The sequence below is a fragment of the Salvelinus namaycush genome, chromosome 17 (assembly GCF_016432855.1).
Source record: "Salvelinus namaycush isolate Seneca chromosome 17, SaNama_1.0, whole genome shotgun sequence".
In the NCBI taxonomy this organism is placed as follows: domain Eukaryota; kingdom Metazoa; phylum Chordata; class Actinopteri; order Salmoniformes; family Salmonidae; genus Salvelinus; species Salvelinus namaycush.
Genome location: NC_052323.1, coordinates 3,335,453 through 3,363,217, shown reverse-complemented (window position 1 = coordinate 3,363,217; position 27,765 = coordinate 3,335,453). Strand labels below are relative to the sequence as shown.

Genomic DNA, 27,765 nt, shown 5'->3' with positions numbered 1-27,765 from the left:
CAAATCTAGCTAGCTAGTCACTGGAGGACAACAACACAATGAGATGCAACAATTAAAAAATGTTCTTTCAATAATGAAGTTTGACTTGTGATGTGATTGGTCTGAAGCCAAATCCAAACTACCTTTCCTTGACACTTTTTTTTCAGTCAGTTTAGCTCATTGGCTATAATTATTATTTTTTATTATCAAGGGAGGCCAAATGCTTGCTGGCTTCCCTTGCATTCAATGCTACGGGGGCAACAAAGTCATAGTCTTTCTGACCAGACAACACCAGATAGATACAAAACACAGCGGGGGGCTGTTTTGTTCGCTTGGCTGCTTTCTCCGGTGAGATACATTCAGCAGCCTCTGGCAAATTGAAGAAAATTTGTGAAACACAGAGCCGAAATATACAATAATTTGGACGGGGTTTTTTTTACGTTTTTTTTTCTCGTAAATTTGATGCCACTGTAGCTAACTAGCTAGTTCACTTGCTCATGGAAGGAGCATAGCATTTAGTGTTTCACTAGATGGTTTGTTAGTTTCTCTTTCGTTTCATATGAAATGAATGGCTCAGGCTTAGCTAGCAAGTTAATAATGGACAAGGTTTTGTGTAACGTTACATGATCAAACTTCAAATATACACTAAACTCCTAAAGTCTTCCGCATGCTTCCGTTCGGTTGGCGCCTAGCTTGGCTAGGCGAACCCGAAAGAGTGTGCTCGCATACTCCTTTAATAGAAAATAGTACTGTTCGTCCATCTTGTCCTCAAAATAGTCAGAATTAATCTAAGATAACTCAAGAAATCTGTCATTAAATTTGACGTTTTTCTGAGGATATTTTAGTCGCGCAATTTTACATCTAACTAAGATGTTTGGTGCAGTATTTCTCAAGTGAAAAAATGTGCATGAAAACCATTTGTCTGACAACAAACACTTCAATGAAGAATCCCATTGAAGAAAACACTCTTTACTTACTTTTAAATGTTCATATTTTTAAATATTCATTTGGATTCTTGCCGAACCTAATACTCTCAGAGAATCTCTGTATTCTGTGCACCCAAATGGAACAGAGGAGCTGGAAACTAAACCTTTTGATTAGGAGATGAAACAAACACAATCCAGGGCCAAATTCAATCAACTCAACCATATAACACTTTATTCTTACTCTGCGGAGATGAAAGTTTGCTTTCTTCACATGCTCAACAAAACCAGCGCTTACAGTGCGATTCAAGAAGTACACTCCTGCATGTTAGACCTAGTTCAAACATGCTTTCTTCCTGAAGGGAAATAGTGTTACTTTAAAACAGTTACAGGCCAGTTTATATAACCTGTACTTCTTATTGCAATACAGCGCTTTTCCCATCTAATTTCTTTGTTCTCCAACCGTCTGTCTCACTGGCGGTTGGTCTTTGATTGATTGAGCTTATTTATTTGTTTCTCTGGAGTGGAAGAGGTACAGAGGTACGAATGAGGGGAACAGGAGGGCACCAGAGGTTTGTGTTCTTGCTGACGTGGCTCATTTCTGTCCTAAGTGCCGTAGCATCCCCTTCTCCGAAAACCTGGCCAGCCACCTCAGTGGGAAGGCAAAAATAACACTGATGGTTTCATGACTCAGCAATATGACAGTGGATTATTGAAGAAGTCCTCGACTTGTTGGATTTATTTGTACTACAAGTGAAGTACCGCCCTCAGCCTCATTGACAACTCCCACTTCTTTTGATATCTGTTCTTCAAATGATTAGATCATTTTTTTGTGTGGATTCAGCTAAAGCTGAACCATTGTTTCATTAAAATATGCTGTATTAAACTTTGCATTTCGCAAAATTGGGATAGCAGAATAATTAAATGATTAATAGTGAGCGTTATCAATTATGGCTGTGACGATAACAGTATCTCAATACTTTTTCCATGGCTAAAATTAAATCACTAAGCAGAGCAGTAATAATCGTATTAGGAGACGATGGGGAGGTGATAAAAAAACCTTGTCCATGCCAGGCCAGGGCATTCATCTCTCCTAACCCATGATCAATTCATTAAATTACAGTTTCATTATGAATGGATGGCGTGTCATTTTCGCTTATGTTTGAGGAATTTGTCACCGGAGTAATCAAAGCGGGACATAGGGTGGATCCTGTGTGTAGTATACAGTAACTGAATGAGTAAATGAATTAGTTCTTATTGTTTCTGTAATTGGTGTTTAGCAGTATAATTGGGTACATTAACTGCAGTGTTAGTGTCTGTTGAAGAGGCAGCTGTTGTAGGATGGGGATACAATTGTAGAGTTTTGGCAGTATAGCTAGTAAATAATTAATAAAGACATATACTGTATATGATCTACTTTTTAGTGCTAGTCTCCTCGAAATATGTCATATTTATAGGCTCTATGTCTGTCAACCAACAATGGGTCGCATTCATCAACCTGAATTACTTTGTTACTTTTTCGTGTCCATCAGAGATGAACTGATGAAAGTGTAATGACAGTTCACATTAGAGTATACAGCCCATGTCTCTCACACTCATTTCCACTGTCTTTTTAATATCTTTGATTTGCTAATAACTTCAGGCATCTTGTGGATACATAAAAAAGCCATCCTCTGACCAATCCCTCTTTCACTTTCACTCTGACCAAGGACCGTTTGTATTGTTTGATTCATGCCTATGGCGGAAGGCTCGTATATTTCCACCTCCGTTCCTGTGTCCGACATAATCACAATCTCCATTTATCATAGTTACGCTCATATGACTCAGATAGAGGCGCCAGCAAACGGTGGGTATCAGTCAAGTTGTACGCGTTCTAGAACAGTTGGACAAAGCCAAAGCGAAAGGTTGTTTTTTTATACTCTACTTTTGAATGTTATTGTTCACAAAATTAGGGCTGTGATGGTCCTGGACTTTTGGAACGATCATGACGGTCATTTTGTTTTCATGGCGGTCTTCATCCATAATCGTTGGCTACATGATTTTACAATTACCATGCCAGCCATACCCAAAATGCAATTTTGGAAGATTCTTAAAATGCTTGAATGAAATGAATACAGAAAAGTTAACAATGTTGAATGGATTTTTTTTTATATCCTGGCTATGAGTTGGCGATGTTAAGTGAATTACGAGCGGACTAATGGAGCTATAAATCTGCATACAAATGATATGGAGTGAACGTGCTGTTGATTGGTTATCGATGATACTTTTCTCCAAGTCTCCGGCGCAAATGATTTGAGCATGTTTTGTGAATTAAACGTGTGTAAATCATTACCCGTGGTTTCTTACTAACACGGGAGTAACTATTAGTGTATTATTGTGTGATTGCCGCTGTACAACATATACAACACATTCTTGAAAGGTGCCTCTGTTAGTTATTGTGTGTCTACCTTTGCAACTACTACCACCACTAGTAGTAGTTAGTTTATTGTTCATGTGAAATTGATTGACATCTTATATCACTCACACTTTGGCATAACACCTTCCTTTCCTCGCCCTCCTCTCATAATTGTCTCCCTCTCTCCTCTCTCTCGCCCACAGAGGAGGGTTATGAGCAGTTCCGCATGGCGGAGAAATCCCATGGTAACTGGTTGAAGCTGGTGGTGGAGGGCAACACGTCAGAGGTGCTGAACAACATTGGGAAGAAGGTGCTCAAGCAGTACCTGGAGGCCCTCAGGGTCATGAGCGCGGCCCTCAGCAAGCAGATGGGCAAATACGACATGTATTCCATGGTGGTGGGCATGGTCCTCGTCTTCCAGGTGGGTAGTGGGGTGTTGCCCCCCAGACGCTTGTGTCAGTTTGGGATTTTCCCCACGAATGGTTAAGGTTAAGATTGGGGGGGGTGGGAAACCTGACCCTAGGTCTGTACCTAGGGGAACTTCACTCCAGAGCTGGGAGTGAGGGACAGGAAGTTACATGATGATGTTGATAGTGGTGATGATGTAGTCGGTAATATCTTGTGTGTGTATATAAATATTTATATATATACATATATACATACACATGTACTTTGCATGCAACCCATAATAAGACTATGCAAAGTCTATTAAAATATTATCTGACTCCATAAAGACAATTTAGCAATGTGTAAGCAGGACTGTTGTTGAGTTACAGGAATAGGCTTTCAAGAAATGTCTGAGAATTGAATGATCAATGCTAGTAGATTTAAATTGCAAACTGAATCAATTCACATACAAGGCTAAACCACACGTTTCAAGTTATTACTGGCATTACAAGGCATTACTGGCATTATTCTAGGCATGATCGAAGCGGGAGAGAGAGAGAGAGAAGTCAAGGTCCTAAAGACCATGCCACAAAAGGTCCATGGGGAGGAGCTAGAGAGAGGCAGTGTAGGTACCTCACCAAAGCAGGACATGAGCAAAAGAGAGAGGGACAATTCATCTAAGACCAACGTATAACCATATGAATTCAAAATCCGAGTTGTTGACCAATAGCAGACTCTAAAAGTGAACTTCCAATCAGATATCAGACGTGCAGCATGTTATCACAACAGCACCTCTGCTTCCCAGAGATGTGACAGAATGGGGGGTTGTTGAGAACAACATGACTGAGAAACACAATTGAATACTTGAATACGGTGTCGTCAGAGACATGTCAGGGGCTGCCACTACATGCTGATCATGATGACGATGAACACTTGTATACATTATACCAAAAGTGTTATGTACAGTACTTATGCATGCCAGTGCATGGTATGTGTGTGGCCGTGGTGGGATATTGCTGATGTTTGTCATATTGAATGGTATTAGCCTAAATGAGCACGTTGCATTGTAAACTGGTGTTATGTGGTACATATCACACACAACCCACATCCAAATATTAGCATTTTAAGATGCCAATTCTGCTGCTGAAGAGAACCAATATCTAGGGAATATCATAGAACACAATACATTTTAATGAACCGTTTTAATGTTGTTATAAGGCTTGACTTGACTTAATCCCATGGTTTATCTTTACAGAGAGTGTCGATATAGCCTTCAATTATTAAAATGACCTCGAGCTAGCGTGAGAATAACCATACAGTGGGAACAGCACTTCGCCAGAGTTCTGATTGGATAACAGATCGTTCTGTTTCCTCTGTCTGTGATAACTTTAGATGACGCCTTGATCTTTACCGTAGCTACTTCTCAACGTTGCCGCTACCAAACACTTGAGCAAAAGGTCTCTAATGAAGTGAGGTGTGTGTGTGCGCGCATGCGTGCCAGATTGTTTAATTATCGGGTTCAAATCGAATCAAATGAAATGTTTTTGTCACTTGTTTCTGTAAACCACAGGGGTAGACTAAAAGTGAAATACTTATCTACGGGCCCTTCCCAACAATGCATAGAGAAAGAAAATGGAGAAATAATTGAAAAGTGATAACACGTAATAATAAAAGTCATAATAAATATATTGTGAGTAACGATAACTTTGCTATATCATGTTACATGGGATACCAGTACCTATTTGATGTGCAGGGGTACAAGGTGATTGATTTAGATATGTACATAACTATAAATAAAGTGACTAGGCAACAGGATAGATAATAAACAGTAGCAGCAGCGTATGTGAAAATAAGTCAAAATAAGTTTGTGCAAAAAGGGTCAATGCAAATAGTCCAGGTAGCTAATTGGTTCACTATTTAACTAACTATTTAGCAGTCTTGGGAGTAGAAGCTGTTCAGGGTCCTGTTGGTTCCAGATTTGGTGCATCGGTAGCAAGTTAAATGGTTTAGCGATGCTTTAAAGGTCAAAACATCTTTATACTGCTCTTTGTTGAGCAAGCATTTCTCCAAGTAAACTTTTTCTGGGGGCGAAGGGGCACTCAGTAACAAGACAACTTTCCAACTTTCCTGGGCTTGTACGACAAATCTTCCATGTGAACAATATTGGATGGGGCAATTCCCATGCGTTCCCTTCAAAACAAATTAACAGAGAAAAATCTGCTGTGCTCTCATGCTGACTGTTGCAGTCACAACTTACGTTCATTTGAATGCGTTTCATCTTGGAGACGGGGCTTTCATATGCAAAGAGGTCATTTGCCGGTAAAAGCGGAAGACAATAATCATAAGAAAATCACAGAACGTGTTGGCATTTGCTCACTTTTTGTGTACACTATTTGTGTAAGGGTTTGACTTAACGTTGGACCGTTTTGGATCATTGGTGGAGCTGTGAGATGTTTTTTATGAATTGTTTTTATAGAATATACTGTATGTTGTAGCCTCCTGGGTTTAGAAGATTGCCTCCGCTTTTAGAATTTGCTTAGCAACAGTAAATACTGTACGCACCATAAATAAGATATGAACGACAAAGGTTTAACCTATAAAAATGCTTTGCATTTATTCCAGTTTGTAGTCAAATTTCAGGTCAGTTTCCGTTGAGTTCACTGGGTTTGTTGTCATGCTCTCGCGCTTTAAGACCGTTTCCCTACAAGTTATTTACTTCTTTTCAGAAATAAAACTGCTAATTGCAGCACGACATAGAACGCTCTGCATAGACTCCCCAGCGAATATTATTGGGAGCAGTTGGGAAAGTTGACAAAAATATCCCAAACTCTGAATAGAAACTAAGAAGTGTCCCTTGAGAGGCGACTGCCTTCTATCAGGAAGAGAGAAGCAGAGAGAGAGAGAAAAGAGGCTGTTTCCAAAAGAAAAAGTTGGACTTGTCAGCAGTTTGTCCCAGTCGATACTCAAGGACAAGGCATCTAGTCTTCTCTCCACTGCACGGTCCCTGATAGATTTAGTCCGTAGAGAGGGGAAGAGAAAGGGAACTACGTAGCAAAGGACCTGGAACTCTTGTCTCTTGTGTTCCAAAGAAAGAGCTTCCATATGTTCTACCAAGATGGCACATTGAAAGGTTCCAGTTGAAAGACTTCAGTCAAGCCAAAATCCAAATGCAAAGATAGGGAAGCACACATGATGCTTTTGCTTGGACTCAATCCAATGTTCACACATTGACTCCAGTGTTACCTCGTAGTTTGCCGATCTATCCAGCCATCTCTCTCCATCTTCTGTGTCCTTTACTGTATGACTCATTGACCTCATGCAACATATTGCAAAGACTTGTAGCTATAAAGGTGAGCTCGGTCTGTCCGGTGTTTTTGCATTATGAATGTGCATATTTGCACACCCTTGTGAGTCTGTTTTTGCTTACATCCATGACTGGACTGAGTGTGTGCGTTCCTCATTCTCTCTCCAGCTCCTTCTCCTCCTGCTGCTGGCCATGCCCGAGGCACTGAGCGGCGCGTCAGAGGTGGATCTCCCTGTGTCCTCGGCTCTGCTTTCGCTGCCCTTCTACCTGCTGTGCCTGCTCCTCTTCTCCGTGCACATGCTGGTGTGCACGTCGGCCGAGAGCGCCTGCTACTTCTGCAGCCTCTCCTGGGGCCTGGTGTTCGGGGCAGTGGCCCTCTCCTCTGGCCTGCTCTGCATTCTGGTATCCATGGCAGCCAGGAAGGGAGCAAAGCCCCCTGGTAAGGTGAGTACATTGTCTGAGAGCCATCTCCAATGAGACACTAGTAGCTATTGGTCTTCTACAGACTGGTCAAACTTTACGCTCAATTAATGGTCGTTTTCAGACCACTTTTGAGGTCTGAAAACTTTTGACACTGACCTTGGAGAGAACTATCACTTGAAGAATTAGGCGAGTGCATTTTCTTCTCTGACCCTCCCCGACCACAGTAGCCTATTCCCTGCCATCGACATTATACAGACGTTCTCAAATTTGTTGGTACACTTTCAGCTCATTGAAATAATGCTTCGTTCCTCCTGAAAAGTGATGAAATTAATTTGATCATGTATACTTGCGTGCCTTTGGTATGTCATAGAATAAAGCAAAGAAGCTGCTTATTGCTTATTCTACAAAGATATTCTAAAATGGCCTGGACACATATGTTGGTATCCCTTAGAAAAGATAATAAATGATTTGATTATAGTGATATAACTAATTTAATTAGTATCACACATGTCTCCAATCTTGTAATCAGTCATTCAGCCTATTTAAATGGAGAAAAGTAGTCACTGAGGTGTTTGGTATCGTTGTGTGCACCACACTGAACATGGACCAGAGAAAGCAAAGGAGACATTTGTCTGAGGAGATGAGAAAGAAAATAATAGACAAGCATGGTAAAGGTAAAGGCTACAAGACCATCTCCAAGCAGCTTGATGTTCATGTGACAACAGTTGCAAATATTATTAAGAAGTTTAAGGTCCATGGAACTGTAAGAGGAGAATCGACCCCAGATTGAACAGATAAAGAACCAAGGATAACTGCCAAAAAGATACAAGCTGAACTCCAAGGTGAAGGGCATCCTGACTGGTTGCATCACTGCCTGGTATGACAACTGCTCGGCCCCCGACCGCAAGGCACTACAGAGGGTAGTGCGTACGGCCCAGTACATCACTGGGGCCAAGCTTTCTGACATCCAGGACCTCTATACCAGGCGTGTCAGAGGAAGGCCCTAAAAATTGTCAATGACTCCAGCCACTCAAGTCATAGACTGTTCTCTCTGCTACCACACGGCAAGCGCACGGCAAGCGGTACCGGAGCGCCAAGTCTTGGTCCAAGAGGCTTCTAAACAGACTTCTACCCCCAAGCCATAAGACTCCTGAACATCTAGTCAAATGGCTACCCAGACTATTTGCATTGCCCCCCCCCACCCCCTCTTTACACCACTGCTACTCTCTGTTGTCATCTATGCATAGTTACTTTAATAACTCTACCTACATGTACATACTACCTCAATTAACCGGTGCCCCTTGTACATTGACTCTGTACCGGCACCCACCTGTATATAATCTCGCTATTGTTATTTCACTGCTGCGCTTTAATTACTTGTTACTTTTATCTGTTATTCTTATCTGTATTTTTTTAAACTGCATTGTTGAGCTCTACATTCGGCGCATGTGATTCAGCGCATGTGACTAATAAAATTTGATTTGATGTCAGTTTCTGATCACACCATCCGTTGCTTTTTGAGCGAAAGTGGGCTACAAGGAAGAAGATCCAGGAGGACTCCACTTTTGAAAGAAAAACATAAAAAAGCCAGACTGGAATTTGCTAAAATGCATATTGACAAGCCACAATCCTTCTGGGAGAAATGTCCTTTGGACAGATGAGTCAAAACTGGAGTTTTTTGGCAAGTCACATCAGCTCTATGTTCACAGACGAAAACATGAAGCTTTTCAAAACATTAGAGGAGGCTGGGTTCTGTTTTGGGGTTGCTTTGCTGCGCCTGGCACAGGGTGCCTCGAATCTGTGCAGGGCACAATGTAATCTCAAGACTATCAAGGCATTCCGCAGCTGAACGTACCGCCCAGTGTTAGAAAGCTCTGTCTCAGTCTCAGGTCATAGGTCCTCCAACAGGATAATGACCCCAAACACACAGCTAAAAGCGCCCAAGAATGGATAAGAACAGAACGTTGGACTATTCCGAAGTGGCCTTCTATGAGTCCTGATCTGAATCCTATTGAAACTCTATGGAAAGAGCTGGAACTTGCAGTCTGGAGAAGCCACCCATCAAACCTGAAACAGCTGGAGCAGTGTGCTCAGGAAGAGTGGGCCAAAGTACCTGTTAACAGGTGCAGAAGTCTCATTGAGAGCTACAGAAAACGTTTGATTGCAGTGATTGCCTCCTAAAGGTTGTGCAACAAAATATGAAGTTAACGGACCCATCCTTTTTGTCCATGCCATTTTCATTTGTTTTATTATTTACAATATTATGTTGAATAAAAAAATCAAAAGCAAAGTCTGATTTCTATTAAATATGGAATAAACGATGGTGGATGCCAATTACTTTAGTCAGTTTCAAGTTATTTCAGAGAAAATTGTGCATTCTTCGTTTTTTGTGGAGGGGTACCAACAAATTTGAGCACGTCTGTATATATTGAGCAGACAGGTTAAATAATTGCATTGCATGTTGATAAAAAATACACCGTTTGAGACAAAAGGTCTTCGAAATGATGCTGTTCTTTCTTTGTAATTACTTATTTCTGTCCCTGCAAGTCATACTATTAAAACCATGCAACATAAACAGAGGTGAATAATTAAAATGAATTAGTCTTTCCAGAAAAAGTTTTAAGTCACCAGTGTCATTAAGCTTTCTTAATTATGTTTGAAAAAGTGGCCTCTTGTCTCTCTCTTCTGGGAACTAACAGAAACATTATTTTTTTTTTATCATTAGGATAGATACAGTGCATTCGGAAAGTATTCAGACCCTTCAATTTTTTTCCCACATTTTGTTACATTACATCATTATTCTAAAATTGATTAAATTGTTTTTTTTTCACAGTACCCTATAATTATGAAGCAAAAACAGGTTTTAAGACATTTTTGCAAATGTATTAAACATTAAAAACGGAAATACCACCCTTACATAAGACCCTTTACTCAGTACTTTGTTGAAAAACCTTTTACAGCCTCGAGTCTTCTTGGGTATGATGCTACAAGCTTTGCACACCTGTATTTGGAGGAGTTTCTCAGATTCTTCTCTGCAGATCCTCTCGAACTCTGTCAGGTTGAATGGGGAGCGTCGCTGCACAGCTATTTTCAGGTCTCTCCAAAGATGTTCGATCGGGTTCGGACTCTGGCTGGGCCACTCAAGGACATTCAGAGACTTGAACCGAAGCCACTGCTGCATTGTCTTGGCTGTGTGTTTAGGGTTGTTGTCCTGTTGGAAGGTGAACCTTCACCCCAGTCTGAGGTCATGAGTGCTCTGGAGCAGGTTTTCATTAAGGATCTCTCTGTGCCACCACCATGCTTCACAGTAGGGATGGTGCCAGGTTTCATCCAGACGTAAAGCTTGGCATTCAGGCCAAAGATTTCAATCTTGGTTTCATCAGACCAGAGAATCTTGTTTCTCATGGTCTGAGAGTACTTTAAGGTGCCTTTTGACAAACTCCAAGCAGGCTGTCGTGTGCATTTTAGAGTGGCTTTTGTCTGGCCACTCTACCATAAAGGCCTGATTGGTAGAGTGCTGCAGAGATGGTTGTCCTTCTGGAAGGTTCTCCCATCTCCACAGAGGAGCTCTGTCAGAGTGACCATCTGGTTCTTGGTCACCTCCCTGACCAAGGCCCTTCTCCCCCAATTGCTCAGTTCGGCCGGGCGGCCAGCTCTAGGAAGAGACTTGGTTGTTCCAAAGTTTTTCCATTTAAGAATAATGGAGGCCGCTGTGTTTTTGTGGACCTTCAATGCTGCATAATTGTTTTGCTACCCATCCCCAGATCTGTGCCTTGACACAATCCTGTCTCAGAGCTCTATGGACAATTCCTTCGACCTTATGGCTTGGTGTTTGCTCTGACATGCACACAGCTTTGGCCTACTACGCTTTGACCTACTACAGTAGCTTTAATGGTATTGTACTTCAAACTATATGTAGGCAGGTTTCTTAGGTTTCAAACCTCATCAAACAGCCTACTTCATACTCTTCAGAGGGATAATGGACATTACAGTGTACAGCTATTAAAATGTATACAATATACAGTACCAGTCTAACGTTTGGATACACCTACTCACGTAAGAGTTTTTTTTTGTTGGTACCATTTTCTACATTGTAGAATAATAGTGAAGACATAAACTATGTAATAACACATATGGAATCATGTAATAACCAAAAAAGTGTTCAACAAATAAAAATATATTTTATATTTGAGATTCTTCAAAGTAGCCACAAGTAGCTGCTCGCTTAGTGGGACTATCATTTGTTTTTCGGCAGGGCAATGACCCAAAACACACCTCCAGGCTGTGTAAGGGCTATTTGACCAAGAAGGAAGTGATGGAGTGCTGCATCAGATGACCTGGCCTCCACAATCACCTCACCTCAACCCAATTGAGATGGTTTGGGATGAGTTGGACCGCAGAGTGAAGGAAAAGCAGCCAACAAGTGCTCAGCATATGTGAGAACTTCTTCAAGACTGTTGCAAAAGCATTCCTCATGACGCTGGTTGAGAGAATGCCAAGGGTGTGCAAATATTTTTATTTGTTTACACTTTTTTGCTTACTACATAATTCCATATGTGTTATTTCATAGTTTTGATGTCTTCACTATTATTCTACAATGTCGAAAAGAGTAAAAAATAAAGAAAAAACTCTTGAATGAGTAGGTGTGTCCAAACGTTTGACTGGTACTGTATATTGTATACATTATAATAGCTGTACACTGTAAAGACCATTATCCCTCTGAAGAGTATGAAGTAGGCTGTTTGATGAGGTTTGAACCCTAAGAAACCTGCCTACACATAGTTTGAAGTACAATACTATTATAGCTACTGTAGTAGGTCAAACCGTAGTAGACCAAAGCTGTGTGCTGGAAAACCTTGGTAGAGCATGGATGGAATAGGCATTGTGGTGCTCATATGAATTTCCTGTCTTTTTTGTCTTCAGACCATGCCTACTTCTCACTTAAAACATATTTTTTTGTTTTTAATTTCCATGTTTTTTTACACAAGATTATTATACAACATTATAATACAGCATAACACAGCAATAAAAGTTAGTTAAAAGTAAACAGTAATCACAAATGTCAACAGAAATAATGTAGTTGTTAGTATTTATTTAATATTAACAGCTGATTTTCCAGAGGGAAGCAAAAAAACAGAAACTCACTTAAGCCAATTTGGAGTAAACTGGGGTAAAACATGTCCTGAAACATGTCCTGATTCAATCGAGCAAGCCCCTGGAACCTAAAAGTTTACTGAAGAAAGTCCTACATAACCTGTAAACAAAAGTGAATTATCACTAAATATAGCATTTACAACCAAATGTACATTCGTCAGATATAGTCAACTCTGTAAATACAATTCAGGGATGGCCACAATTGCTCTTGAGAAGCTGCAGTTTTATGCAGGCTTTTTTTGTTCAATCCCAGTTCTAGCACACCTGATTCTACTATTCATGGTCGTGATGAACAGCTGAGGTCTTGATGAACACCTGAGTAGTAGAATCAGGTGTGGTAGCACTGGACTTGAAAAAAAAAAAACATGTATAACCCTGTGGATCGTCAAGAACAATCTTGATAACTCCAGATACAAACAATGCTGAGAAACCCCTGTAAAATACAAGTACCAAACACTCTTAAGAAAAATATATACACATTTACAAATCTGCTCTAAATCCTTTAACTACAAATGTTCTTAGTCATTTTGTACACAGCTGTCCAACTCCAGTGAAAAAGCACACATTCCCTTATTTATATATGACAGTATAAATATGAAAACAGATGGGACTAGATTTGGAACAGAACATACATTTTAAGTATTGATAGTGTGCGAATGACCATGTGTACGGTGTGCATTGGAATTGGCATAAGTCAATTGTCAGCTCCACATGGGCCAGCTTGCATTTATTTCTCTGTGACAAGAGCATGCCCACAATCCTCTACTCTGCCATAAAGCACTGTGTCCTTGGGACGTACCATAGAGATGGCGTGCATCTCATGGATGAGGGCAACAACCTCTTCCTTTAGAGTCTGAAAGCTGGTCTCTCCTCCATTCTAGCAAGACACACGCAGTAGTACACACCACCAACACTCACTGCCACTTGTCTGCCACTCTACAAACCCAAAGGCTCTTTTAAGAGCCACCTAATTAATGAAAGTAAGTGTGTGTGGGAGGGGGGCTGTCAAAACTATAACTAAATGATGGTCAAAATGTTTCCTCTGGGAGACAAACCCAAAGTCTTCAGATCCACAGGCGGTAACTGGACATTTAAATGGACAGATTGGAAGCGTTCATTCCAAAATGATGTTGGTCATTCACTCAGTACTGATTGAACATTTATTTAGCCTTCTTGGTTAAAATCTTCTTGTTGAAAACAGACTAATTTTATTACGTAGCTGACCAAGTTAGCAAGCATGTCATTTTCTTTTGACTGCGCACAGCATAGCGTACAATTTAACTTAGCGACATTTGTGGGTTTTCGAGCATGAACTGCTCTTTTCAAGTCCTGCTACAACATCTTAATCAGGTTTAGGTCTGGACTTTGACTAGGCCATTCCAGAACTTTAAATGTGTTGCTTTTGAGCCTTTCTGATGTAGAATTGCTTGTGTGTGTTGGATCATTGTCTTGCTGCATGACCCAGCTAGGCTTTAGCTCACAGATAGATGGCCTGACATTCTCCTTTAGAATTCTCTAATACAGAGCAAAATTCATGGTTCCTTCAAGGGAAAGTCATCCAGGTCCTGAGGCAGCAAAGTATCCCAAACCATCACACCACCACCACCATGCTTGAACGTTTGTGTGAGGTTTTTACTGTGGAATGCGGTGTTTGGTTTTGCCAGACATAACAGGACCCATGTCTTCCGAAAAAGGATTGGCAGGCAATGATTTACATTGGCTCGTTTGATGTTCCCGGACAACTTTTAGACACAGTGCCAACGGCGGGGAACACTGCATCGCTTCCAATTATTGACCGGATGTGTCTGTGATGATCTGAAGTGAGGTCCCGCCGCTAGATGCGCCGCGACAGGTTTACTTTTTGTGTCTATGTCTGTGTCAGTATGCATTCAGAAACCGAAGGGGGGGAGAGGGAGCCTTGTGGGGTTCCTTTTGTGTGACAAAGCCAGATGGTCTGGCAAAAAAAGTCGAGTTATAATGGTTATGTCCTGAATGGCACCCTATTCCCTATTTAGTGCCCTATGGGCCCTGGGCAAAAGTAGTGCACTATATAGGGGATAGGGTGCCATTAGGTAAGCAGGCAAAGACTTGGGTGACAAACTGCCCTATTGATGATAAACGCACGTAACGACCAGACGAGATCTCCAGCAGTGTGCCAGTCTGCAATTGGATTAGCATATACAGTCAGGTCCAACATTATTGGCACCCATGGTAAAGATTAGCAAAAAAGACTGTATAAGATAAATAATTCAAATATTGAGCTATATTGTATGCTAAAAAAATCTTCCGAAATTATATTAGTTTTTACTAATACAATTACTCAGAGAAAGAGATTTTGTTTCACAAGTAAATATTTTTCTCAAAAAGATATGGGTCAAAATTATTGCCACCCTTGTTTTCAACACCTTTCAATACCTCACCTTGCGAGGAAAACGGCACTGAGCCTTTTTCTAAAACCTTTTATGAGATTGGAGAACACATTGGGAGAGATCTTAGGCATTCCTCCATACAGAATCGTTCCAGATCCTTGATATCTTTCGTCTGTGCTTATGGACTGACTCCTTCAATTCAAACCACAAGTTTAAGTGCGGCGACTTAAGATGGCCTTTCCGAATGCTTATTTTGTGGTCAACTAACAATTTCTTTGTGGATTTTGATGTGTGCTTCGGGTTATTGTCTTGCTGGAAGATCCACTTGCAGCCAAGATTGAGCCTCCTGGCAGAGGCAACCAGGTTTTTGGCTAAAATGTCCTGGTATGGGTAAAGTTCACCATTGACCTTAACAATGGTCCCAGGACCAGTGGAAGCAAAATAGCCAATAACATCCAAGATCCTCCTCCATATTTACAATATGTATGGGATTTTTTTTGCATTTGCATCTTTCTTTAGATGCCAAAACCCACCGCTGGTGTGCAAAAGAGATATATTTTCATGTCATCCAACAAAGGTAAATGCCTGACGTTTGCTAAACAGCATTGGCACCTGGATCAGAACCGGTGCTATGGTTAGATGACATGAAACTAGAGCTATTGGCCGTGCACACCAGTGGTGGGTTTTGTGTTGAAAGAATGACGCAAATGCAGAAGATACCCCCATACCTACTGTAAAATATGGTGGATCTTTGATGTTATGGAGCTATTTTGCTTCCACTGGTCCTGGGGCTCTTGTTAAGGTCAATGGCCTGGATGCCTCTGCCAGGAGGCTGAAACTTGGCTGCAAGTGAAGAAATGGTTAATTGACCGGGGGAAAAAATTGTCCGTCTGTCTCCAGACTTTAACCCCATTGAAAACCTGTGGTTTGAATTGAAGAGGGCAGTCCATAAGCACAGACAAAGAATATCAAGGATCTGGAAAGATTCTGTATGGAGGAACGGTCTAAGATCCCTCCCAATGTGTTCTCCAATCCCACAACTAAGGTGAGGTATTAAGAGATATAAAAACACAGGTGCCAATAATGTTTACTCCTATTAAAGGACCTCCTATTGGAGGACCAAAAAAAGCCGATACCGATTAATCGGCCTATTTTTATATATATATTTGTAATAATGACAATTACAACAATACTGAATGAACACTTTTATTATAAAAATGCACATTTGTGGCCTGCTGGAAGTCATTTTGCAGGGCTCTGGCAGTGCTCCTCCTTGCACAAAGGCGGAGTTAGCGGTCCTGCTGCTGGGTTGTTGCCCTCCTACGGCCTCCTCCACGTCTCCTGATGTACTGGCCTGTCTCCTGGTAGCACCTGGTAGCGCCTCCATGCTCTGGACACTACGCTGACAGACACAGCAAACCTTCTTGCCACAGCTCGCATTGATGTGCCATCCTGGATGAGCTGCACTACCTGAGCCACTTGTGTGGGTTGTAGACTCCATCTCATGCTACCACTAGAGTGAAAGCACCGCCAGCATTCAAAAGTGACCAAAACATCAGCCAGGAAGCATAGGAACTGAGAAGTGGTCTGTGGTCACCACCTGCAGAACCACTCCTTTATTGGGGGTGTCTTGCTAATTGCCTATAATTTCCACCTTTTGTCTATTCCATTTGCACAACAGCATGTGACATTTGTTGTCAATCAGTGTTGCTTCCTAAGTGGACAGTTTGATTTCACAGAAGTGTGATTGACTTGGAGTTACATTGTGTTGTTTAAGTGTTCCCTTTATTTTTTTGAGCAGTGTATAATAAACACACAGAAATACGAGCCTTGTGTCATTAATATGGTCAAATCCGGAAACTATCATTTCGAAAACAAAACGTTTATTCTTTTAGTGAAATACAGAACCGTTCCGTATTTTATCGAACGGGTAGCAACCCTAAATCTAAATATTGCTGTTACATTGCACATCCTTCAATGTTATGTCATAATTATGTAAAATTCTGGCAAATTAATTACTGTCTTTGTTAGGAAGAAATGGTTTTCACACAGTTCGCAACGAGCCAGGCGGCCCAGACTGCTGCATATACCCTGACGCGAATGCGCTTTTGTTAAATCATCACCCGTTTGGCGAAATAGGCTGTGATTCGATGATAAATTAACAGGCACCTCATTGATTATATGCAACGCAGGACAAGCTAGTTAACTACACATGGTTGATGATATTATTAGTATAACTAGTGATTATGTTAAGATTGATTGTTTTTTATAAGATAAGTTTATTGCTAGCTAGCACCTTACATTGGCTCCTTGCTGCACTCGAGTAACAGGTGGTCAGCCTGCCATGCAGTCTCCTTGTGGATTGCAAGGTAATCGCCATCCAAAAATGTCAATTACCGATTGTTATGAAAACTTGAAATCGGCCCTAATTAATCGGCCATGCCGGTCGACCTCTACTACCAATAATTATATATATTTTCCTATCAACGGAACATGAAATACAGTAATATGCTATGCATCCTGGAGTCATGTCTGAACAAGGACATGGATAATATACAGTTAGCTGGGTTTTCTATGCATCGGAAGGACGGCAGTGTGTGGTAACATCGTGGGGGTGGTCTGTGTCTCTTTGTTAACAACAGCTGGTGCGCGATCTCTAATATTATCTTGAGATGTTCTAACTCGCCTGAGTTGGATTACCTCATGATAAGCTGTAGACTATATTATTTACCAAGAGTTTTATACCATATTTTTCCATAGCGGTCTATTTACCAAGACAAAACTATGCTGGCACTAAGGATGCACTCAACGAGCTCTACAGGACCATAAGCAAACAAGAAAATACTCATCCATAGGCGACACTCCTAGTGGCCTGTGATTTTAATGCTGAAAAACTGGAATCTGTTTTACCTCATTTCTACCAGCATGTCACCTGTGCAAAATAATAAAACAACTCTGGATCACCTTTACTCCAAACACAGAGACGCGTACAAAGCTCTCCCTCGGCCTTCATTTAGCAAATCTGACCAGAACTCTATTTTCCTGATTCCTGCTTACAAGCAAAAACTCAAACAGGAAGTGGTCCGATGAAGCGGATGCTAAGCTACAGGACTGTTCTGCTAGCACAGACTGGAATATGTTCCAGGATTCATCCGATGGCATTGAGGAGTTTACCACATCAGTCACCGGCTTCATTAATAAGTGCAGTCTGTAATAACTACATGTGTCAAGCAAACCTACAAAAGTCCCTGTGCCCAAGAACGACAAGGTAACATGTCTAAATGACTACCGCACCGTAGCACTCACATCTATCTGTAGCCATCAAATGCTTTGAAAGGCTGGTCATGGCTCACATCAACACCATCATCCCAGAAACCCTGGACCCCCTCCAATTCGCATACCGCCCCAACAGATCTACCGATGACACAATCTCTATTGCACTCCACACTGCCCTTTCCCACCTGGATAAAAGGAACACACACGTGAGAATGCTGTTCATTGACTAAAGCTCAGCGTTCAACACCAACTGGATCCTGGACTATTTACGTTGACCCGCTTTTATTATAATAATGAATTTGTTTATATTTTTTGCACTGGCTCTATACACACTCAGTAGACTTTACCAACCCACTCATACATACTACACTGATACTCCAACACAAATAAAACACACTACATAGACTCACACACACACGCGTATTAATGCCACACTCTAACACATAGACACACTTTCACACTCTTTGACACTCTTACACACACGCTGCTACTCTGTTTATTATCTATCCTGATTGCCTAGTCACTTTACCCCTACCTACACGTACATATTACCTCAACTACCAACACTGCTGCTACTCTGTTTATTATCTATCCTGTTGCCTAGTCACTTTACCCCTACCTACACGTACATATTACCTCAACTACCAACACTGCTGCTACTCTGTTTATTATCTATCCTGTTGCGTAGTCACTTTATCCTACCTACATGTACATACAGTGGGGCAAAAAGTATTTAGTCAGCCACCAATTGTGCAAGTTCTCCCACTTAAAAAGATGAGAGAGGCCTGTAATTTTCATCATAGGTACACTTCAACTATGACAGACAAAATGAGAAAAAAAAATCCAGAAAATCACATTGTAGGATTTTTAATGAATTTATTTGAAAATAAGTATTTGGTCAATAACAAAAGTTTATCTCAATACTTTGTTATATACCCTTTGTTGGCAATGACAGAGGTCAAACGTTTTCTGTAAGTCTTCACAAGGTTTTCACACACTATTGCTGGTATTTTGGCCCATTCCTCCATGCAGATCTCCTCTAGAGCAGTGATGTTTTGGGGCTGTTGCTGGGCAACACAGACTTTCAACTCCCTCCAAAGATTTTCTATGGGGTTGAGATCTGGAGACTGGCAAGGCCACTCCAGGACCTTGAAATGCTTCTTACGAAGCCACTCCTTCGTTGCCCGGGCGGTGTGTTTGGGATCATTGTCATGCTGAATGACCCAGCCACGTTTCATCTTCAATGCCCTTGCTGATGGAAGGAGGTTTTCACTCAAAATCTCACGATACATGGCCCCATTCATTCTTTCCTTTACACGGATCAGTCGTCCTGGTCCCTTTGCAGAAAAACAGCCCCAAAGCATGATGTTTCCACCCCCATGCTTCACAGTAGGTATGGTGTTCTTTGGATGCAACTCAGCATTCTTTGTCCTCCAAACACGACGAGTTGAGTTTTTACCAAAAAGTTATATTTTGGTTTCATCTGACCATATGACATACTCCCAATCTTCTTCTGGATCATCCAAATGCTCTCTAACAAACTTCAGACGGGCCTGGACATGTACTGGCTTAAGCAGGGGTACACATCTGGCACTGCAGGATTTGAGTCCCTGGCGGCGTAGTGTGTTACTGATGGTAGGCTTTGTTACTTTGGTCCCAGCTCTCTGCAGGTCATTCACTAGGTCCCCCCGTGTGGTTCTGGGATTTTTGCTCACCGTTCTTATGATCATTTTGACCCCACGGGGTGAGATCTTGCGTGGAGCCCCAGATCGAGGGAGATTATCAGTGGTCTTGTATGTCTTCCATTTCCTAATAATTGCTCCCACAGTTGATTTCTTCAAACCAAGCTGCTTACCTATTGCAGATTCAGTCTTCCCAGCCTGGTGCAGGTCTACAATTTTGTTTCTGGTGTCCTTTGACAGCTCTTTGGTCTTGGCCATAGTGGAGTTTGGAGTGTGACTGTTTGAGGTTGTGGACAGGTGTCTTTTATACTGATAACAAGTTCAAACAGGTGCCATTAATACAGGTAACGAGTGGAGGACAGAGGAGCCTCTTAAAGAAGAAGTTACAGGTCTGTGAGAGCCAGAAATCTTGCTTGTTTGTAGGTGACCAAATACTTATTTTCCACCATAATTTGCAAATAAATTCATTAAAAATCCTACAATGTGATTTTCTGGATTTTTTTTTCTCATTTTGTCTGTCATAGTTGAAGTGTACCTATGATGAAAAGTACAGGCCTCTCTCATCTTTTTAAGTGGGAGAACTTGCACAATTGGTGGCTGACTAAATACTTTTTTGCCCCACTGTATTATCTCAACTACCAACACTGCTGCTACTCTGTTTATTATCTATCCTGTTGACTAGTCACTTTACCCCTACCTACATGTACATATTACCTCAACTACCAACACTGCTGCTACTCTGTTTAGTATCTATCCAGTTGCCTAGTCACTTTACCCCTACCTACACGTACATATTACCTCAACTACCAACACTGCTGCTACTCTGTTTAGTATCTATCCAGTTGCCTAGTCACTTTACCCCTACCTACACGTACATATTACCTCAACTACCAACACTGCTGCTACTCTGTTTATTATCTATCCTGTTGCCTAGTCACTTTACCCCTACCTACACGTACATATTACCTCAACTACCAACACTGCTGTTACTCTGTTTATTATCTATCCTGTTGCCTAGTCACTTTACCCCTACCTACACGTACATATTACCTCAACTACCAACACTGCTGCTACTCTGTTTATTATCTATCCTGTTGCCTAGTCACTTTTACCCCTACCTACATGTATTACCTCAATTGCTTCAACTACCTGGTACCCCTGCACATTGACTCGGTACTTGTATACCTTGTATATAGCCTCGTTATTGTTATTTTTTTGTGTTACTATTACCTTTTTATGTATTTAGGAAGTATTTGTCTGTAACTCTGCATTGTTGGGAATGGGCTTGTTAGTATGCCTACACCTGTTGTATTTGTCGCATGTGTACAATAAAATGTGATTTGATTAGAATGTTGTTCCTGACTGTATATAGCCAAGGTTTGCCACTTATTTTGGATCGCCACAAGCAGACAGTACATTAAATCCCGGCCAACCCCAAGAAATCTGATCAATTGGCAGATGTGAGACCATTCCAGGCAAATGCTGTCGCGATTCAAGTACCCTCGGTCCCTCAGCTCAGGGACCTTGACGCAACAGAGGGAAAGAGGGGTGATGAAGGAAGGAGAGATGAACAAAAGAAAGTGTGTTTTTTTTCCCACCTGACTTGGTTTACACAAACAGAGTTCTGCTTACGCATTCCGTTTTCCCCTCTGCTGAGCTTGCGGCACGGTGCGTCCCTCCCGCTGATGCGTGAGCGGCACTTGGCGATGACGAGCCCCTCCCTGTGGAGCAGCGTGTTACCGTGACACGCTACGGGAGGCTGTCATTCCCCCTGTCCTGCACACATCTGTGTTTATGGAAAGTGATCACTGCACCTTCTTTTGTTTTTTTAATAATTCATTTTGTAATGTTTCCTTCACTCGTACCATTTTGAGGGAGTGTGAGAGATGGGAAATGAATACTAAAATACAGACAGTCCATAGATTTCAATAGTCGGTCAATAGATTTGAGTGGCCCAGAAGCCCTGAAGCACGTTACACACACTCTGTCTCTGTGTGTGTTAGCTGCTGTCCCCAATGACAGTGTGTTAACTTAGTGGAATCAGAGTAGTCCACTTACTCACTCTGTCAGGCTCCCCCTGAGTACTGAGTCAACAACAAGCCACAGTTCACAGGACCAGGGGGAGTACTTTACAACTCAGTGTGGGGCCGAAAACACACAGACACACAAACACACGCATTGTCCTAGAATAGAAATAGACTCTTTCTTTGTTGTTGTTGTTTTGCTTTCTAACAGCTTAGGTCAGGATTTTGGGAACGCCATCAAAAAGCCTTCTCTTTCTAGGTTGGGGCATCTGTGCTCCCTGATATGTTATTGTGTTAAAATTACTTATTTTTTATACCATCCCTCCATCTCTATTCACTTGTGTTACTCTATATAGGTTTACAACTAGAGCATGTATTGGCCATGATTTTAATTGCAGCCTTTATCTTGATTGTTTTGGTTACTCTGTATTAATTGTATTGCTTTGATGTGAAGTCAACTCTATGCTGTGGTTTGGCCATTGTGTTTATGTGTAATTAGTTGTTTATATTCCAGTAGCGGCATGTGAGCCTAAAATGACATCTTCTCTTTGTCTCCTTATCTCCTGTCCTCCATTCCTCTCTCCTTCTCCCCTAGTCTCCATCCCGTGCTGGCGGCGGTGGGTGGTCGCTGTCAGAACTTGACGTTCTGCTCCTGGCGGGCACAGCTGGCCACACCCTCAGCCTGTCGGCCAGCAGCTTCGTGGAGGAGGAGCACCAGGTCTGGTACTTCCTGCTCAACACCCTCTGTCTGGTCGTCTTCCAGGACGTCTGTCGCAAGTACTTCCGGGAGCGCAGTGCCAATATTGGCGTCATAGGGTGTTCGGAGGACGAAGACCGCCTCCCTCCCTCCAAAGAGGGGGATGAGGTCGCCTCAACGTTGACTCATTTGGGGGTGACGGGCGCAGATTCAGAGAGGTGGCTGGCCCTGGCAACCCCGCTGCTTACCCTGGCGTGTTGTCGTCTGCTGCGCTCGCTCAACCAGACCGGGGTGCAGTGGGTTCATCTGCCTGACCTGGGTCACTGGCTCAACAGGTGGGTGTGCTGAGGTTTGAATAGACCGGAATACTTGCTATTTATTGTTGTGTGTTACTTCACACAGGATAAATGTTGGCATAAATGGAGTGCCATACACTACCATATAGTGGTAGTTGAATATATTACATTTTCTTCATTTGAAGCGGCCTTTTGGATAATATCAGCGTTTTTGTTAGTTTGCTTTTTGCCAGTTCAGATCCACTATTTGATACGTAGATCAGTTCATTAAAGCAACATTTTGCATAATTCTGCTTTGTAAGGCCTTCGGCAGGGCTTTCATTGAGAAGCGGTAGAACAAGTCTACTGCTTGAGTATAACAGTTCCTCCATCTTTTATTCATACCCCGATCATACACTCAGATCTGGGCCTGGTTTCCAGCTTTTCACGATGCATCGTTACTGAAGTGCAACTCTACTTCTGAGTAAAATCTGTCGTTCTGCCCTTGAGCAAGACAGTTAACCCACTGTTCCCCGGGCGCCGAAGACGTGGATGTTGATTATGGCAGCCCCCCGCACCTCTCTGATTCAGAGGAGTTGGATTAAATGCAGAAGACACATTTCAGTTGATGCCATTCAGTTGGACAACTGACTAGGTATTCCCCTTTCCCCTTTCCATTTACACAACACAGGAGTGCCTTATTAGCTTGTGAAGGAACCATGTAGGGGATTACAGTTCTAGAGGGCTGACTCACAGGCAGTACTACGGCCTATGGAACAGTATGGTAATAATGTTCCATAGGTCTCAACCCGCATGGTCTCAAGTCTTAGCCTGTCCAAGGGACTTCAGGTCCTGAGCTCATCCTCGTTTCCAACATGATTTTTCCTCCTTCCTGTTAGAGTTATGGTAGTACAAAAACTCCCGCTATGACCTCTGCGGAGTCATCAAATGAGCAAAATGACAATGTAAATTACGCAGGCTCCACCGCTCGCCGCATGTGGCAGGGGCTACAGTCCATTACGGAATACAAAGGAAGACTCAACCGTGATCTGCCCAAATGATGCCTCTCTACTAGACCAACTCAATGCATTTTATGCAAGCACTGAAAACAGCAACGTCGTGCCGGGTGGGATGGCCGTCACCGACCCAGTGGATTGGGTGATCTCGCTCTCCGAGGCCCGACGTGAGAAACATCTTTAATCAGGTCAACACCTGCAAGGCCGCGGGACCGACGGTAATCCAGGGAGCAAACTCAGAGCATGGGCAGAACAGCTGGCAGGCATATTAGGGTACTTTTCAACCTCACCGTGTCCCAGTCTATAATCCCCACATGTTTTAAGAAGACCACTATCATTCCTGTCCCCAAGAACTCTAAAGCTTCATGCCACAATGACTACCACCCTGTAGCACTCACATCTGTAATCATGAAGTGCTTTGAGAGGCTGGTTACGGCAACAAATTAGCTCCATCATCCCAGACACCCTAAACTCACTCGTTTGCATACTGCCCCAACAGGTCCATAGATGACGCAAACTGAATTGCTTTCCACACTACCCTCACCCACTTAGATAAGAGGAATACCTGTTCATTGATTACAGCTCAGCGTTCAACACCATTGTCCCCTCCAAGCTCGTCACCAAGCTTAGGACTCTGAACACCTCCCTCTGCAACTGGATCCTGGACTTCCTCCGCCACGCTATCCCTCAACACAGGGGCCCCACAGGGGTGTGTGCTTAGTCCCCTCCTCTATTCCTTGTTCACCCACAATTGCGTAGCCACGCACGACTCCAGGACCATCATCGAGTTTGCTGACGACATGACGGTGGTAGGCCTGATCACTGGCGACGATGTGTCACCCTACATGGAGGATGTCAATGACCTGGCAGTGTGGTGCTAGAACAACAACCTCTCCCTCAATGTCAGTAAGACCAAGGAGCACATCCCCATCAACGACGGGGCTGCAGTGGAGCAGGTCGAGATCTTCAAGTTCCTCGGTGTCCAAATCACTGAAGACTTAAAATGATCCAAACACAAGCGCACGGTCGTCAACATGGCGCGACAGCCTCGCTTCCATCTCAGGAGGTTGGAAAAGTTTGGAATGGGCCCTCAAATCCTCAAAAAGTAAATGTCTGGTGCGGCAATAGCACCGCCCTCGATCACATGGCTCTACAGATGGTGGTGCGTACAGCCCAGGACATCACTGGGGCACATGTCCTTGCCATCCAGTACATCTACACTGAACGAAAATATAAACGCAACATGTAAAGTGTTGGTTCCATGTTTCATGAGTTGAAATACAAAATCCCAGAAATGTTCCATACGCACAATAATCGTATTTCTCTTCAGTTGTGTGCACAAATGTGTTGACATCCCTGTTAGTGAGCATTTCTCCTTTGCCAAGATAATTCATCCACCTGACAGCTGTGGCATATCCAGAAGCTAATTAAACAGCATGATCATTACATAGGTGCACCTTGTGCTGAGGACAACAAAATGGCACTTTATAATGTGCAGTTTTGTCACATAACACAATGCCACAGATGTGTCAAGTTTTAAGGGAGCGTGCAATTGGCATGCTGACTGAAGGAATGTCCACTAGAGCTGTGTCCAGAGAATTTAATGTTGATTTCTCTACCAAAAGCCGCCTCCAACGTTGTTTTAGAGAATTTGGCACTACATACAACCGGCCTTACAACCACAGACCACGTGTAACCACACCAGCTCAGGACCCCCACATCCGGCTTCTTCACCTGCAGGATTGTCTGAAGGGGCTGAGAGGAGTATTTCTGTCTGTAATAAAGCCCTTTTGTGGGAAAAACAAATTCTGATTGTCTGGGCCTGGCTCCGCAGTGGGTGGGCCTATGCCCTCTAAGGCCCATGGTTGCACCCCTGCCCTGTTATGTGAAATCCATAGATTAGGGCCTAATGAATTTATTTCAATTGACTGCTTTCTTTTTATTAATTACAATCTTTGAAATTGTTGCATGTTGCATACATTTTTTTGTTCAGTATATATCAGGCAGTGTGGTCGGAAGGCCCAGAAAAATTATTAATGACTGCAATCATCCAAGCAATAGACTATTCTCTCTGCTTCCGCACAGGAATCGGTACCGGTGCATAAAGTCTGGCACCAACAGGTTTTCCAATCGAGTCTTTCACCTGGTTTGCTTAGCTGCACCGTACTCACTCCCTCACAAATCGGGTCAACTTGCTTCATTGTCTGCCCATGTATTGTATACACTCAGTCATTATTCGTCCTTGGAGAGCTCCCTCAAGGCTGCAGAACTGCCACACAGACAGATGGCTAGTCCGGGCTTTTCTCCCAATCTGAACCAGGTCCCATTCCACCCCATTAGATATGTGCTCTGGCCAGCACAGTGAATCAAGACTCAGTTAATTGCTTGGTTGGATGCGAGAGGAAGGAAGCCTAAATAAAGAAAAACATGCAAAAAACTGCGGAAATTTTTTTCCCCACAGGATTATGTGACTTGGACGTAGACACCCAGGGAAAGTTAATTTGAAGTATATGGTCAGCCCTGGAATGTCTCTTCACATAATATCATTGAATGATTTGCTCCTTTAACAATTTTGCAGCATCATAACAGTTAGAGCACTCAGAGGTTAAGTCTTAAAAAGATACGACCAGTGAAGTTCCGACAGGCCAGAAAACTTGCAATATGTCAATTTTCTTACCAAGCTTCTTTGCAGCGTTGCCTAGGCAAAGTAGACTCTACAATATATGGACAAATGTGATATCCAATCTACCTCAGGGCTCCTATTCATTTTAGCAGACTCAACATGGCGTATAAAGACTCAGAGGTTATACTAAGGAAGGCATGAAGTGCTCAGACATGACGTGCTCATGACAAGTCTTGACCATATTATAGTGCATTGCCCGCATGGCCTCTAACTAAATTGTCACCATGTTTCAATAAAACGTCGACATTCAATAGTCTGACTTCAAAGCGAGTGAGATTCTGAACATACAGAAAACTTGGTGAACCTACGGTACTATACCTTGGCAAAGGATTTAGGCTAATGAATGAAATAAGATTCATTGTATAGACCAAGAGAAAGTGCATTGAGTGTTATCCGTTAGAGCCTGTTGTCTGTTAACTTACCTTATTATCTCTACAGCACCATAATGGTGGCTAGTTTCCTCACAGCAAGGATATAAATACAAGTGGAGTAACTCCCGTAGGAGCTAAAAGAAATGAATCATATCTTTGGCTGTCTCTGCAGGTAGCATTAGTCTGTTCCTTTCCTTTGTATGTTAAAAACCTCTCTCTGACTTCCCTGTAATTCTTACATTTTACATTTACATTTTAGTCATTTAGCAGACGCTTTTATCCACAGTTAGTGCATTCATCTTAAGATAGCTCTTTGAAGAGGTAGGGTTTAAGATACTCTTTGAAAAGGTTGGGTTTTTAGATGTTTTCGGGAAGATGGGCAGGGTCTCTGCTGTCCTAGCTTCAGAGGGAAGCTGGTTCTTCAGTGAAAAAAAGCTCAAGACAGATTTTAGGGCCAAGATAACAAACCTTAATTGCCTCCGAATCAGAGCCGGAATAAGATTGTTATCCATGAAGCATCGTACCCTCGGATTCTCGGAGAGATGTACAAAAACATTCCGTCTGGCAGAAAGTTTGAGGAACCGTCGGTGAACCCGCTGTTCTCATTGTTGAACCCAAGGTTTTTCTGTTCCATTAGCATTCTCGCGGTGACACAAGTAACAAGATGAATGCCTTGCGCTGGGGGCACCAGGGTCAGCGTATTGTGGATTTAGAATTTCCTTCTCGCCGTCATTAGCTGGCCTTTACCCTGTCTGGCGCTGCCCCTTTTCCCATATTCCCCCTGTTCTCTGCGGAGTGGGTACACTG

At 42.4% G+C, this 27,765-nt stretch overlaps 1 protein-coding gene across 1 annotated transcript in view; it reads left to right on the top strand.

Annotated features, from left to right (window-relative positions):
- The window catches only part of LOC120062235 (GPI ethanolamine phosphate transferase 2-like), a 117,000-nt gene that overhangs the window by 53,723 nt on the left and 35,512 nt on the right, over window positions 1–27,765 (top strand). Inside the window, exons 7-9 of the mRNA XM_039012054.1 lie at window positions 3,501–3,718; window positions 7,157–7,432; window positions 22,512–22,948. Coding sequence (XP_038867982.1) covers window positions 3,501–3,718; window positions 7,157–7,432; window positions 22,512–22,948 — 931 coding nt within the window. The remainder of the gene's footprint in view (window positions 1–3,500; window positions 3,719–7,156; window positions 7,433–22,511; window positions 22,949–27,765) is intronic.